The following is a 15,915-nucleotide window of genomic DNA, read 5'->3' on the forward strand; positions in this document are numbered from 1 at the left end:
AAAAAAACAGAAAAATAAGGTTTGGTAACTGGGAGTGGGGGGAGGAGAGCTGGCAGCGAGGGGAGAAGGGGCAGTGGTCAGGAACACTCCAAAATTTCCCATGTGAATTAATGCTAAGTTTTTTCAGAATTCTAAAATTTGTACAAATTTTTCTTTTTATCTTGAGAACAGAAATATTCAAAAATCCCCAGCAGGTGGTGATCTCATTTTTAAGTCCTTCAGAAGTTTTTCAGGTGAAATCTTCACCAAGTCGCTTAGGGATAAAGAAAAGGAAGTCAATCCAAGTTTAGGGTTTTAGAGTTTAATGTTTCCAGAGCAGGAGAAACTTCTAAAAATAGAGGACTTTTCACTTATACTATAGTGCATATCCAAATATTTTGTATTTGTGGTCTGTATTATACCATACTGAATACTACACTATTCAGAAAACAAGGCTCTTCTCAGTCTCTTAAACTCTGTTTCTTTGCTGGCCATTTTGATCTTTTGTGACAAACTTTTACTTGAAGGCTAATAAAAGTAAAATCCATGGCCTCCATGCTCAAGTAGAAAAGTTCCTGTCAAGCAAGCATACGGAAGACTAAAAAACCAAGGGTGCATTCATCTGTTTTGTAGGAGGTTAGGAGGTAAAACAGGAGAAAGATGATGTCCTGGTTGTGTAGTTCCTATGACAGGTGATCACCTGAAGTCTTGGCAAGACCTGTTTTCACTAAATAAATGCAAGGGTGGGAAGCTGGGTTGCAGTCTACTAAGGCAAGATTTGGGAGAGGAATCCCACACACATCGTCAACAGTTTTTTCAGTGGGTTTAGAGATAAAAAGAAAGGAGATGAGGAAGTAGACAGATGAGCGAGATCAAGTGCATTCCTCCGTTTTGAAAAAGATAAGAGATATTTGATCATGTCTGAGTATGAAGAGCCAGAGAAAACTGAAAGTTGAAAATGAGAATAGGGAAATGACAGAGAGCTAGAATGAGATAAAATGAGATGTACTTACTGATGAGATGTACACAGACAGAAGGACTGGAGTAAGGTAGAAGACACATTTCTAATTGTAATAGAAAAGGAGATATTCAGATCTGTACAAAGGGAAGGGAAAGTTTATTTTGCCTTTATTGTTGGGTTTTCTTTTTTAAGGAAAAGCTAGCAGCTCAGTACATAATGTTTACATGCATGACCTGGCATTCAAAGTCACCTAGATCAACACTTCACAAGTAAATGCATCCTGTGAAACAGCAGAGAGAGCCTCGAGGGGTTTTGAGCCTTCAAAGCAGGCTCAGCTCACCTATGCCATCCTCACGGGTGATCTAACTCTGTCCAACACCCTCAAGCAATTGATTCTACAGCTTTAACTATCCTCACCACACAAGGTTTTCCTAATCACTAGTCTGGATCTTTCTTGCTGCACTGCAAAGCCCACAAGCAAAACATTATTCTCCTTTTCACAGCAGCATTTAAGAATCTGAAAACTTCTGTGCCCAATTCTTCTATTTTTCTGTAGCCTACACAACACCAATTATTTCAATCAAGACTAAATGAGAAGTAAAAGAAGAGTACAGGCAGCTGCAGTCACAAAAATGTATAGCAGCTCTGAATTTAACAGTGCTTGTGTTTCTACTATGAATTTTTAGTGTTTTCCCTTGCACATTTTTGGCTGAAGCTAGATTCAAAAGTATTAACAAAGCCACGGAAACAACTCTTTGCTGAAACAACAAAGTATTAAATCCATGATATATAGGTATTTCATTCATTTTCAGAAAAAAATTGAACACGAATTTTTGGCATCCTCAAGTTAAATTTTCTTCTCGTTAATCTCCATTTTTGCCTGTGCACATGCAACACGTTCGGAGACTTAACTCTAAATTACACGTGTAACAAATTTTTCTGATCTCCCAAGGCCACAGAGGCTTCATCTTTGCTATTCAGTGGCCCCATTTAAGGGATAGCGGACCTTCCTTTCTTCCTTATTGAACAGCATCTTGGTAGGGTACTCGAACCTATCATGTCATCCAAATTTTAAAGAATTTTGGGTGGAACAGGGAATGGAAAAAATGATATGGTCAAAAGCCGATCCCTGGACAAAAATGAAATTAGAGCAAAACCAAAGTAGTGCATTACCTGTTCCATTTCCATCTAATCCTTGCAAATAAGGAAAGCTGTCCACTTCCCAGGGTGAACTGGCTGCAGTTAGATACGCTGTCAAATCGCTGTAGCTAGTGTTCTCTGGTAATTTCACAGATCTCCTCTGAAAGTGAACTTGTGGCTGAGTCCGTGCACCTAAAAAAATTAAAAGTGAATTTATATCCAAGGTGAGCAGAATATTTAGGTGTTCATATTTATGGAAGCACATTTACTTTTTTTTTCATTATAACTTGAAATAGCTTGAGAAAGACAGATAGATCAGAAGGCTATTACAAAAGAGGAGGAAAAACAGTATTTTTACATTTATGTTGCAGTTGCCATTATTTTTCCATAAGTATCACTGAGCAAAATTGTGAAAGCATCTAATGTCAGAAGCTTTTCTGACTATGTTCTTTCCCAGGATCACCTCAAATTTAATTACACACTTCTTATAGTAATACAACTGAAACTAAAACTGAGTTCAGAGGTAGGGCATGTAAAAGCTTAGAAAACAATCCATTTCACCATTTTTGTTATAATTTTGTTTTCCTTGAAATAGCAAGATAAATAAAGCTTACTCGCTTTTAAGTGATTTTCTAAGAGACTATAATTCTGCCTGTAGTGCCAATTAACTTGTGTAATTTCCGTATTTAATTTTTACAAAGCTTCAGCCACATTAACCATCACTAGCACTAAGATAATAATCACTTTTTATTTAAACTACTGGATAAAAAGATTCACTTGACAAAGCCTTGGTGTTTCTACATTTTCCCATGCAAAGAACACACCTAAACAGAACCAGATTACTTGGCATGTAAGACTTCTCTTTTTTCCTCTGTCTTGTACACTTCTAGTGTTTTTTTCAAGAACACTAGGTGTTAATTGAAGGCTCTTTGCTGCAACATGATTTAAGACTGTGTCATGTACTATTGCATTTCATGTCTCATTTAAATCCCAGTTTATAAAGTCAATAGTCTTTTTCAATGGATGATCACCATTAATACTGTTTAGCAACACACAGCAAGACTCCATCTGCAAGTTTGTGTGCAACATGCAAATTAATTTTTAAATCAAAAGCTATTGTATTCTCCAGAGCTCATTTTGCATAATCACAGAACATTCCCCACACAGCACAAAATGAAGAGGCAAGCAGTTTTTTTCTTAATTCACATTTGACTATGCAATTCAAAGATGTCAACTCAAAACAATTTTGCTTCTTTTCCCCTATTAGTCTCTGGCAGCACTTTTAGGTTACATGTAACTTCACTGTGAGAAAGATTAAAGAGCTTAATCTTTAATAGTCACTCATAGCTCCTAAGCTTTTTAACTGCCAATGTCATTAACCAGGAGACTGGAATCTTTTCTTGCATTATTTTCTAGCAGGAGCTCTAGCTATGTGAAAACTTAAAATTCCACAGAACAAACTTTTTATTGGCCAACAAAAATTGCTATGTAGGCGGGCAAGTTTCTCCAAAGAGCTGATCATTGTTTAGCTGTCATTTCTATGATAATTCTGCAAGAAAAAGCTATAAAACCACTTTTCTAATTTCTGAAGCATTTAAGTATTTAAAGCAGGCTCTCAAGACTGGCAGCATCCTTAAGTGCTTAACGTAGTCAATAAACAACACCTGTGTGAAACGGGAAGAAATCTCCCTTACCCAATTTCTGTGTTTAAATGGAAAAGAACATAAAAGACTAAATAAATTGACTGCAATGAACTTGGGGAAGACTTATCTCCCGAGTGCTCTGCAATACCGTAGTAGTTTGCTGTAGCTCAGGAACAGATCTGCTCAAGCACTCGGGAACCTCTGACTGCACTGCTGAGCAGGCTCCCGCAGTCCTTAGGGATAAGCATCCACAGTAACAAAACAGGGGATAAAAAAACCCACAACAAAGAAACCAGCATTAGGATTATCACTAACACTTCAGTGTAAAATTTTAGGATTTTTTCTGATGTCTAAATCTCTGGTTAAGATTGATTATTCAAGTTGCCAAGAACCGGAATTATATTTCCAAAGATTGGAACTGAGCAAGAATTAAAAACAAAGTAACTGTTGTCGAGTCTGTAACAGGGTGGTTTAGGCGGAAGTCCTAGGGTTTTCCATGAAAAAAAATGGTTGTTTTGTAGCACTGGGAGAGCCATGAGCTGCCAAATTTTAACTAGATAGGAAGGACTCAAAAAGCCAACCTCAGTTTCTTAAATCCTGCAGGCAACACAAAGCGTTCCTATGGCTGAGCCCCAAACGTGGCAGGAAACCAGCAATCAACTCCGATGCGAGTTTTAAGGTGGAAGAAACAGCTTCCTCCGTAGACAGTGCACATACATACAATAAATCAGTGCAGGGTAGTTAATTCACACCCTAGATTAGCACACTCCTTGATAATGGTATTCACCTGAAGCCTGACGGTCACCCTGACTCTCTCCTGGGCTCCTCAGCTGGGTCTTCCCAAATCCAGAAAGAGACTTCAAAGGGGCAGAAGACTCAGAGATACCAGCACAAGGCTTGTGAGGAAAGCAGCTACTGAGGCTTTCACCTTCTCTCACCACCTCGCTAGAAGACAATCCAATGTATTGCTTTAGCAGAGGTCATAGATGATTTGGGGGCACGTGTTTGAGAATAGACTTACTGAAGGAATTGGATGTGGTAAAATGGAAAGACTTGTGCTGACCAGACTCTTAAGAGTATTTTTCAACAAGTCAACACGTCACTAAGAGTGATTATTATTGCTTCTATTACCAAAGATATGTAGTTTTAACCTAAACACATTCAAGTATATAACTGGCCTGTGAGCTCCCTCCATTTGGCAAGTGCCATGAGGCAAAGGATTGCTGAGCGCTGATCTTACCATCTCTAAACATCCTCTTGTCAACACACCAGCCGTGATTCAAATGCTGTCATCTCCAGTTTGCCAGAGCACACCTGAAGATGCAACCATCTCAAGGAGTCCCTGGTAAGGGACACACTGGATGTGTGAGACATGGCATCACGCCAGCATCTGAGCTTCAATCTATGTGAAGCAACGTCTGAAGTATCATGAATTCATGCTCTGATTGCTGGTGTGTCAGAGGCAGATAGAGGGTACCCACACAGCTCCCATTCACCGAATGCTGAAGTTCAGCTCGTCAACTGTGCCGGTATTAAAAAGCTTAAATGCTGGCAAGCTCCATCCCTGGCAATTAGTGACAGAGCACAGCAGCGGATTGTAATGCCATCGTGAAAATGAAGCTGGCTGCATCAATTCAGACAAACTTCTCAAATGCATAATAAGTTGCTTGCTTGATTAATTATTCAAAAGCAACTGGTAACTTATGGTACTAGATGGGCCTCTCTTTCCCTTTGACTGGTGCTTCAAACACCGGTGTTCCCAGTCTGTTCCTGGTATAGTAAGTTCTGGTTTGCTCTTTTTTTTGCACTAAGGTAACTCCTGATCAGCTTTTTTTGAAGCAGTGTAAAGTTATTGGGAAATTAATTGGAGAAGTAACAGGGAAAAACTAGGTCACAAGGATTTCAGATCAAGACTAGAGAGGCTCCATCCAAACGCCGGTACAATGTCTAGGCTGTCTTTCATTTTGGTTTCATCACAAGAGAATTCCCAAGAAAAGGAGTGGGGGCTGGTCCCATAAAATAGTTTTTACTAGGCAAGACTGAAAGTTCAAATCCCAGCCCTTAGAATACTCTGGGTGCCACTTTCTTCCTTTATCCTCTTTCTCTGCTACACCAGCAGAGTCAGTGATATTATTCTAATGTAAATATATTGGAAAAACCCTGATCAATTCACTGAAGGGAGCAAGATTATGTGAAAATATTTATGAGTGTCACTCTGCTGTTAGATGTCTCTCTAGCCCTTTAACATCCACCTTTTTTTGAAGAAAGGAAGCTGTAAACATGAATAGATCGTTCTTTTTAAGGTAATTGCAAAATATTAGCACATTTGCATAAGAATATTTAATACATCATGCTGGTAGAATACTGTTGGTAAACAAAGTTTCATGTTTTGTCTAACGCAATCCCTTGTCGTTTTACACAGTTCACTGTCCATCCAATTTACCCCATCAGATAATGCCAGCTCTCAAATTGCAGAATATACATTCAGCAGCTGTGCTGTTCTCCAGATCCTTCTGAGCATTCCATAAACTACCTAATTTGTTCAGTGCTTTTTCAGCTCCAGTCATATCTAGTACTATCATTAATGAAAAGCCTGTTGTATCTGGATGCTTTCTAACTGTAAAAAAAGATGTCAGGAAGGCATAATTGTATTATATTCCCACAGATAAAACAAGCTTATCTGGGAATATTATTGAAGGTAGTATTCCCCTGTTTATTAACTATATACTGGTAGAGTTTAAAATTATGGTAATCATAATACAGGTGAATAAGACACAGTTTATGCGAGATAAGAGTGCTCACAGGAAGGATGTCCCCTTGTTTTGGCTCATCAAATTATCTTTAAAAGCTTCTGTTCTTTTGTTCACAGACTTACCTCGGCTATCACATCAATTGGGCTAAGTTAGGTCAGATCCCTAGGTCAGACGAACATTTTGTTCTTTACTGTGCAAATCAGAAAACACAGTGTTCATCTGACTGCTATTACAGCTGCTTTACCTTCTGTGTTTGGCCTTATGAAAAGGTGATTTGAACTTTATTCTTCTAATGCAGTGGTTTTCATCCTGTAGTATGTGGGTTTGCAGGCAGTTTGATTAGGAGTCCACAGGAAGTACTTAACAAAAGCAAGTTTATGTAGGGTATACAACAATGCAGATATGAGAAATTCTCAATTTTTCTATGTCCTAAATTTCTAAGACATTTGCAGTAGGAAGCAAGAAACAAAATAAAAACAGAGAAAATTCTTAGACAATAAGAACATCAGAAAATGTTTACTGCCAGGATAGTTAAATGAGGCTGGATGAAAAAACATCCAGCAGAGAGCGAAAGAAATTTAATCTCTAGTTCTCAAAGGGCACAGTAAAGTCCAAACTTGTTTACTACCAAGTAACTTGAATTCCCTAGTCACAGCAGTTAGGGGTGAATTTAGCTATTAATCAGTTTGGTAAAACCATCCCACAGAGAAGCATTCCTCAGGGAACTCAGAAGAACTCGCCACGAAACGTCAGCCTCACCCACGGGATAGAGTTCAGAAAGTATCAGGTTGTCAGGCTTTTTGTTTAGTGTCACTCAAATTTCAATTCCGACTTCCAAAACCCAGCATACCTTGAAATCCTGAGACTATCTGGACTACATCATCATAGACCATTAGAGTAGCTGAGCGTTCAGGAAGAAGGCCGAGACTCAGCGAAGAGAACACTGTGGGAGAGAAGTGGTTTAAGCGGGATATATTTGAATCCTTATAAACATAACCCAACAACAGCAGCACTTACTTTCTTCTACATTTTTGCAAAAAGCAGGCCACCCCAACTATTAAAATCATATTGTATACATGAGACAGAAACCACGTGCATTTTCTTAACCAAATAATTGCCAGGGTAATTATTATCAAACTAAACAACACGTTCTGTGCCACCACTCCTCCAAGTCACGCACGGTAGCTCGAAGTACAGAAGAGCGCAGTGCAAAGCAGGGTTTTGGGTTATAATTCCCAGCTCCACAGAAAGACTTGTCATTACATAAAGAGAAGTGAAAAACGAACTCAAATCTGCCTGAATAATTTTCTGTGAAATGGCTATGCTTCTTACCTCAGGAAGATTTTAACGAAACTTAACTTTTAAATACTTTGAGATGCTTACATAAAAAGTCATCCAGAAAGGCAAACTGTGTTGAGTAAGTCTGAATAACTTGCTTTAAAATACAGCATGTCTTTACGGAGTCACCACCTACCCTACAGAAGTGCTATATATAGCAGAACTACTGTCATTCTACCAGTGGTGAGAAAGGGGACGGATAAATGTATTTGCTGCAAGAAATCTGCCTGCAAGGACCTCCTTTGCCAGCAGGTACTGACGTTTCTTCCAGGTGGCTGTGTCTGGATGCACACACATCTTTGGAGAGTGAAGAACATGATGTCATTTCATGCCAAGTTCTTCAGACCCAGAAGACCAGTAACATGTAAGGAATCAGAAACACTGAGCACACCTGACTCCCTCACCCACAAAAAGAGTGAGAAGTAGACCTGCCTACAGCCCACGCATGGCGTTCAAAGATAGAAGGAGAGGAGGAGATTAATGCAGACTAAAAAATTAATTTTTGGTAACTGGGCAGCATCCCACATTTGCACCTGGAAAGTACTCGTCCCATTCTGAAGTGACCACAAGCTGAAGAAGACATTTCCAGAACCAATTAATAAAAGAACAACGCGAGCTCTTCTGATTTTCTGGAGCTTCATAAATTTCCTCTAAATCAAGGTGTATTGCTTAATCCAAGAGACCATACAGATGTTAGCTACAAATAGAGAGACAGTACACTATTTCTCTTTTAAAAAATATATTCTGTTTTTAAAGATCAGAAATTTAGTGTTTGGGAGGACTACAGGAGAAAGGAGAAGAAACTAGGAGAAACACACTGACAAGAGCCACCATTTAAAAGACGATCTTAACATATATGACCATTAAAAAAATAAAATAAAAAATCATGTTATTACAAGTGCAGCTGAGAATTTTCTTTCCAGTGCTCTACATGTGAAACAGATCTACGTTACAGGAAACAAAAGAAAGCCTAGTGTAAGTAGCACAAAGGCCACACAATTACACAATTTGTTTGTCTTTATTCCAACAACTTAATTTGTATGAAGAAAGCTAATATAATTTAGACACCCTGGGGAGCTCAATACAATAAACCATGCCAACATCTTCTTCCATATATGCCAGACTATAATACATATATAACCTCTAATCTTCCCTTGGGATTTTCTGCACAATCTTTTCTCAGCATGACAAAGGCAGAAAGTCATAGTTTTTAAGGCAAGAAGGATGACTGTGATGATTCAGTCCTACTCCTGTATAACTACAGCTTTCCCTGAATTAATTACTGCTTCAGATCCAATAGCTGTGCTTAAACTAGAAAACACGTTGTAGAAAAAGTATCCAATTTTATTTTAAAGGTGTCCAGTGGTTAAGAACACACCGCAACATCAATGTTCTAGTAAATAATTATGAGGGCAGTTAAACTATGGGCCTTTTTACCCATCAAAATTTATTGGGGTTAGACTTCCAGCCATTTGATCTTATTTTTATGCAAGCCTGCTAGACAGAATGCTCTCTTACCCGCTTCCTGTTCTCTGTGTGGGTACTGATGGACTACGATCAAATTACCCCATGAACTTTCTTTCTGGTGAACAAAATAAATTAAGCACTTCCCAGTCTTTCCCTGCAAGCTGTATTTTCCAATCTTTTAATCACTCCTGATATAACCCTGCAGTTTTAAACATTTTTCTTGAAGCGCGGATCCAGAATTGGACACATATTTCCCTGAGTGGCCGCAATAAGGACAAGTTCTGAAATACTATACTCTGCCTCCTCAGTCTTTATCTTATTTTACTGCTAAGGATCAGATTATTTTGATTTCTTGCAGTGCTACATTGGGAGGTTATATTCAACCATTCATCTGCCATGACCCATACGTCTTCTGCAGAGTCACTGCTCTCCAGATGAATTCTCCTCTCCCAGAAATACCACGAGCATCCTCTGCTCCTAGAACTACCTTTCAGCACAGTGAATGCCATGGTTTGCTTTGACTGACCCTACCAGCTACTACCTGCTGCCTCAGGAACCTCCTTCTCTCCACTGCACACGACACTCCAAAAACACCTTCTTAAAAATGGACTACCAGTCACAAATTTTTTTCATCCAAATTATTTACAAACTTATGCATAGCTAAGAGCAGATAGATGAGCACATGTTCCATCATGAACACTTTAACAACTCGAGTGATGTTAAATTAATGAACCGTTAATAAGTGGAGTCGTGGCTCTGCTGATAAATAGTTTAATGGAAAAAGAGATCTTAATCTTTTTCTCCTACCACTTATCACTATGTAAATAAATAATCCTCCTGCTTAAGTGGTAAAGAGCTAGTAATTATTTTGGTTAATATAAGAAAAGTTCATTTCTGCCAAATTATGGGAACAGAAAACCCTTGATGCTTCCTCCTTAAAGCTATTACAGTAATACCATGAGTTCAGTAGTATCCCTTGGTGCACGGTTTTTCAGGATAAGACTGCAACAAATGCATATTGATTGTGACAGCAGAATCCCGATCCTTCGGCAAAGTCCTGTTACAGCCCTTTAAACATTACGACCCGACAGCTCGCAAAGCTACTCCCTGCTCATGGTTATCATCTCCACATTTGAAGCAAATGTGTCTGTAGTTAATTTACCACAGCACGCAGGACACCCGCAGTCCCTGGGTGGAACTCTGCTCAGGATGGTGTACCTGCTCTGGGGGGTGAGTCTACTCGTGCTGTTAAAAGGCATTTTTGGGAAATGAGGATCCCATGCGTGTGCCCAGAGTGCACACTGCAGAATCAAGACTTAAATATGCTGCCTGCTCCCCATCATTCAACCCCAGATTAAAAATAACAACAAGAACAACACTTCCATGGTTTTCAAAACTTCTATACTGTGCTGGTTACAAGCACGATAGTAATCTAAATACAGGGCATTTAAATATGGACAGTTCTTGGGAATTTTTTAAACCTATAGGTATCTTAGTCAATAGAAAAAATAACAGCCTGAGTATCTTGGGCCTGAACTTTTATGTCACGTCCCTTTTAAGGATTAATTCAAAGAACAACTCTATTAAATCTGCATGGGGCGTATCAAGTTGTAACTTGTTGTTTCTTTAATCAAAGAAAGGATTAAGTTCAGGGTACAGAAAGCAAAAGAAAGGATTCTACTTCCAATTAAATCAATGGCAAACTATCTACCAGTTTCAATGGGGGAAGATCAGAGGGGTAAGGAATCTATTTTCTGAGTTAAGCTCACATTTCAGTCATGGAAAAAAGATTTTGTAGAAACTGTATACAATTACTGCTCTTTAAACGTCAATGACTTACCAAGACAATAATGCCATGGTCAGTTCTCTTACCTCAAAAGCAATATTTAAGAGAAGGCAACAAGCAAAAAACCTAACAAAACTCACTCCAGGCCATGGAAGAGCAGGTGGCATTCAAAAGACCTACGGTATGAGTCAGAAAGATACGAGACACAAGGCAAGAAAAGGTTCAGACAAGAGAAGGTTATAGCATGCTTTAATCATATATGACTGTGTCTTAAGAAAGTACATGAAGCATGCTGAAGAAGCAGCACTTCATCTTATTTAAACAAAAGAAAAAAAAATCAAGGAAATTTCTAAACAGAGTCACAGAACAGTTATGGCTGGAAGGGAACTCTGGAGGTCACCAGCTTCAACCCAGCAGGGAGGTGTGCTGTTCAATTTTTAATATCTTTAAGATGGAGATTTCACAACCTTTCTGGACAACCTGTTCCAGTCTTCGACTATTGCTGCTGTAAAGAACTGTTCCCTTTTATTTATTTGAAACTCTCCTTGCTGCATCTCATTTCAGTTGCTTCTTACTCTTTCACTATGCACCCAAGAGCCTGGCTTAGTCTTCACTACAGCTCCATTCAGTAGCTGGAAAACGTGGCAGAATACAATAGAGAAAACGTGGAACAAGTCAGTCTATCTTACCTGAAGCAAGCGAATACAGGTAAGTGAACAGCATGTTGAAATGCCTAAAGCATAATTCTGGGTTTGAAGAGATTCAAGTTCCTTCCCCCATCTGAAAATACATTTGCTGCTTGACCTTGCGGCAAGTCGCACAGTCCCTGAAATTATATGCTGATAATAATATAATATGCTGATATTATTAAATAAAATGGAGCCAAGGCATGGGACTGAACACTGTCCTGTGATCACTTATACTATTTAAATATTAGTGCGCTTAAAACCTCGCATGGTTTTGGCCTAGACAAATTATCAAATCTGAGGTGATATTTAGGTGTGACTTAGGTATAATACAAGCCTGGGACCATTCCCAAACTACTTGGACCCTAATTGTGGCTGGGGATTAGAGGAAAGGCAGATGAAAACTGGCGACGTGACCTTCATCTAGATGTTAGATCTCAAGGTCTGAAAGCCACCCTCAATCTGCTCTACTTCGCAGTTCAGGAATAGTCATGTCTCAGTTTCCCCTCCCGTACAACTAATGTCAAGTCACCAACTTCCCATAAAATTTTGAGGATTCTGATAAAAAAAACTAAGATGCAAGTATTCTTGCTATATTTGTTTGCCTGTGGAAGAAACAAACCACGCTAATTAAGTTAGAAAAAATCCTTACATCTGGATCACATAACTGCAGATTAAAACTGTCCTACAGACACAGCCAAGAAAATGAAAGGCCAGGACTTTTTTTTGTACACTAAAGCCTACACCACAGCAACAGTTGTTGCTACACCTTGGGAGAGAAATGAACGAGTCCATCACAGCTGCTGAAACAAAGCACTTAGAAACAGAGTTCCCATAAAGAAAAAGATGTGGAAAAGATTGGTATGTTCTGTGGAGCTGTAAGAGCACCAACAGTTGTTTGAAAACCAACATAGCACTGTGTCAAGGACAGCCAGGAGGAGACTGAATCTCTGCACAGCCCTGATGCCACGGTTTGACTGAGGAAGAAACCTTGCTTTTTTTTTTTTAAGACATGCAGATGATCCTCCTCCCACTCAGGATTGCAAGCATTAAAACACATCACATAAAATTGTGTAACTTCCTTTAGATGCAAAATCTTACCTCAGAACAAAAATAAAGATCTCTTACCAGGCAATCTTACAGGTTTCCATGGTGCAGAATTTGGCACATACGCATGTTTACTAGCAGTCACTATCAGCTGATTGCCCAACTTATACTGAAACTTGAGGAAGGCAGTGCCATCTGCTCCTGAGGTTCCAGATGCAATGGAGACCTGGTTGGTAAAAATCTCAATGAAGGCTTCAGTTACTGGCTGATGTGTGCTGGCATCGCTTACATGGACCTTCAGCGTTACTTCTGTAATGACAAACAACAATTATCGTCCAAAATATCGTCCAAAAATCTTCTGCAGGAGGCAGCAGTTAGAACATGCTAGCACACCAATGACCAAAAAGACACAGGGCTCAGTGCTAACCTCTGACACTTTGATGCCAAGTACAACCTCTTGCCCTGGCCTGCAGTTCTCCATTTTGGGCAGTCACTCTGTAGAGATGCTGCAGGTTCTGCCACAAGCCAGACCAGGTCCTGAATTATTACCCTACTGCTAACTCCAGCTGTGGAGGCATCCATATTCCACATATGGTTGGCTCCAGCCAGCCTTCTCCACCAGCATTGTGGAGAGGGAAAGGCTGGAAGTGGGTTGTGCTCCCTCACCCCTTCCCCAAAATATTTCCCTCTTTGTGTAGCAAAGGAACAGAGTAAATCTGCTGTGATGGAAGCCCAGGAAGAAAGTGGGCAATGGAGTGGGCTGTGTTATACCCAGAGATTTTGAACCCCGCTGGGAGAGGCCGGCCCAGCTGGCACAGGACAACCCTGGTGAGTCTAACCAAGACAGTGAAATCACAGGGGATCACGTCCTTGTCCTTAAAGCACTGGACGACCAGGTGGGATGCAGAGCTCCAGCAGTGAGGAAGAGAGGAACACTTTTCCCCCTGCCTCCCTGTTCACTGGCCCTTTTTCCAAAGGGGTAAAAATGTCCCAGCCCCTAGTGATACCTGCTTGTCAGACCTGACACCACCGTATTACCTGTCTCCACATACAGCTGGTGGGCATGAGAAGCAAAGAAGTGATGGCTAAGGCAGGCAGGAGAACCATAACATCTTGTAGACATGCAGTCAGGAGCTAACACAATGGACTACATTTTCCTTGAGTAATCTGCCGTTTTTCCAGAAACTAATTACTCATTTAAATGTTTCCAGATGTACAATATTTGTCCACTCTGGGCCACTCCTATGACTAAACTGTGCATTGTGTCACCAGGCTTCTGTTACGTAAAGTGGAGTGGCTTGTGCAAGACAGTCCCTCTGGAAGGCATCCCTCTATGTCTATGATTATTTTTCTCCCTCTCCAGTAGTTCCTCTGCCTCATGGTCTAAAGTAACAGCTGTTGCCTTTCTTCAGTAACTACAACTTAAATGCAATGCTGTGTTGAAAAGACCCAGCAATGCCTTGACCAAGCAACTCCTTGCATTTTTTCATTTACAGTCCTCTCGTTCTCCTAAATAAATACCTACCTACCTCTTTCTCTTCTCTCCCACTCTCCCCTTTCTCTCATTCTTGCCCTCATATTTGGAAATTCTGTTGTTCTTGCTTGAAGTCCCCTCCCTCAGCTTACTCCATCCCCCAAGGTAGTAGAGGATATTTTGCAAACTCCCTTTTTGTGTCAGGGGAATTCAGCCACTAACAAGCAAGATGCTCACACTCCATGTGCAACTCATTTCTTCAAGAGCTGCCCAGAAAAAAAGTGCGATGTCCCCTTCATATTTATTTAAAAACAATACACTAGTTTCTACAAAACAGCATCGGTGATACAGTTCTGTTATATTACTACTGTGCGTGAGGATTTTAAGAACGCATTTTGGTGTAAGCTCTGAGCCAGCAAGAGGTAACACAAAGAAGAAGAACAACAAAGAGCTTAACAAAACCTCTGTTGTGAATGGCAATAGTGAAAAGACGCAACGGAGTATGCTGAGAAACGTACTGCAACTATATACAATTTTAAAAGGAAGTTAGGATGTAATACCAAAATATCAGCGCCTCTGTCCTAAGGGCATTTAAACCAGAAAGATATCGAGCCTTTTTGTAAGTGGAGACCTTCTGTCTGAATCCTACAGTACAGAAAATATAAATATCAGACAGCCCTGAACTAAAACCCCATTAGAGAAATTCATCATCATTGCAGCCCTCACTTTAGAACTTGGCAATGGAGGATGCCAATTTAAAGGGGATCAGCATGAAATACATTCTAGCTATTAAAGATTCTGGACTTGTTCCCAGTTTTGCTTTTAGTAGTCAAAGAAAACAACATATATTGAAAAACAGTGTCCATACACACTGCGGTGCACATACAGAATGCCTCCTTAGAAACTCTGGGTCGACGACCAAGCAACTTGTGGAATCTTGTGCATGGGAAAGGCAGCCACATTAATCAAAGGAGGAACCCGTATGTATTTATGTATTTACAAACTGTACATGTATTTACAAACTGTATATGTATTTACAAACGTGAGGGCAAGAAGTAATGTAAGTTTTTATTTTCAAAATGTGCAGGAACAATATGCTTAGATCCAAAGCCAGATAGCTGTGCTGTTGATGTTTCCCACTTTGAATTGCCTAGCAAAGAATGCTGAAGAACAGATGCGGTTAAGAATAATAGGTCATGCATTAAAGAAAAAGCAAGGAAACAGGATAAGCTGAACATTGTGGTTAGCAATTTCAGTAACATGAAAGTTTAGCCTTTTCTTAAACAACCACATATAAGAAGGAACCAAGGAGCTCTGGAATATTAAATACTAATCAAGGAAGAAGATAAGAAAACAGCAGAAGTATCACATCTATTAATCCCCTATAGCCATCCAAAATTCTAGAATAGAGACTACTACTAAAACTGATCAAGAAACCAAGACCGATAAAGAAAAATTTTCCTGTACACACAAATCCAGCTCTCTCTTCCCTAACAAGAGAGATAGCCATGGGTATCTCCAGTAGGAAATTCCTTTATCCTTCACTCTATAGCTATATAAGGGCTTCTGTCTGCATCCTTCTCTCTTTCTGATAAGGAAGGACAAGGGTTTCCAAAATCCTGTTTCCAAACGGAAACAACA

At 39.7% G+C, this 15,915-nt stretch overlaps 1 protein-coding gene across 1 annotated transcript in view; it reads right to left on the reverse strand.

Moving 5' to 3' along the window:
• Window positions 1–15,915, reverse strand: part of FAM171A1 (family with sequence similarity 171 member A1) — a 103,220-nt gene that overhangs the window by 24,121 nt on the left and 63,184 nt on the right. Inside the window, exons 2-4 of the mRNA XM_074157342.1 lie at window positions 12,882–13,109; window positions 7,327–7,419; window positions 2,114–2,272 (exon numbers count right to left, since the gene is read on the reverse strand). Coding sequence (XP_074013443.1) covers window positions 2,114–2,272; window positions 7,327–7,419; window positions 12,882–13,109 — 480 coding nt within the window. The remainder of the gene's footprint in view (window positions 1–2,113; window positions 2,273–7,326; window positions 7,420–12,881; window positions 13,110–15,915) is intronic.

This window comes from Numenius arquata, chromosome 12 (assembly GCF_964106895.1).
Source record: "Numenius arquata chromosome 12, bNumArq3.hap1.1, whole genome shotgun sequence".
In the NCBI taxonomy this organism is placed as follows: Eukaryota; Metazoa; Chordata; class Aves; order Charadriiformes; family Scolopacidae; genus Numenius; species Numenius arquata.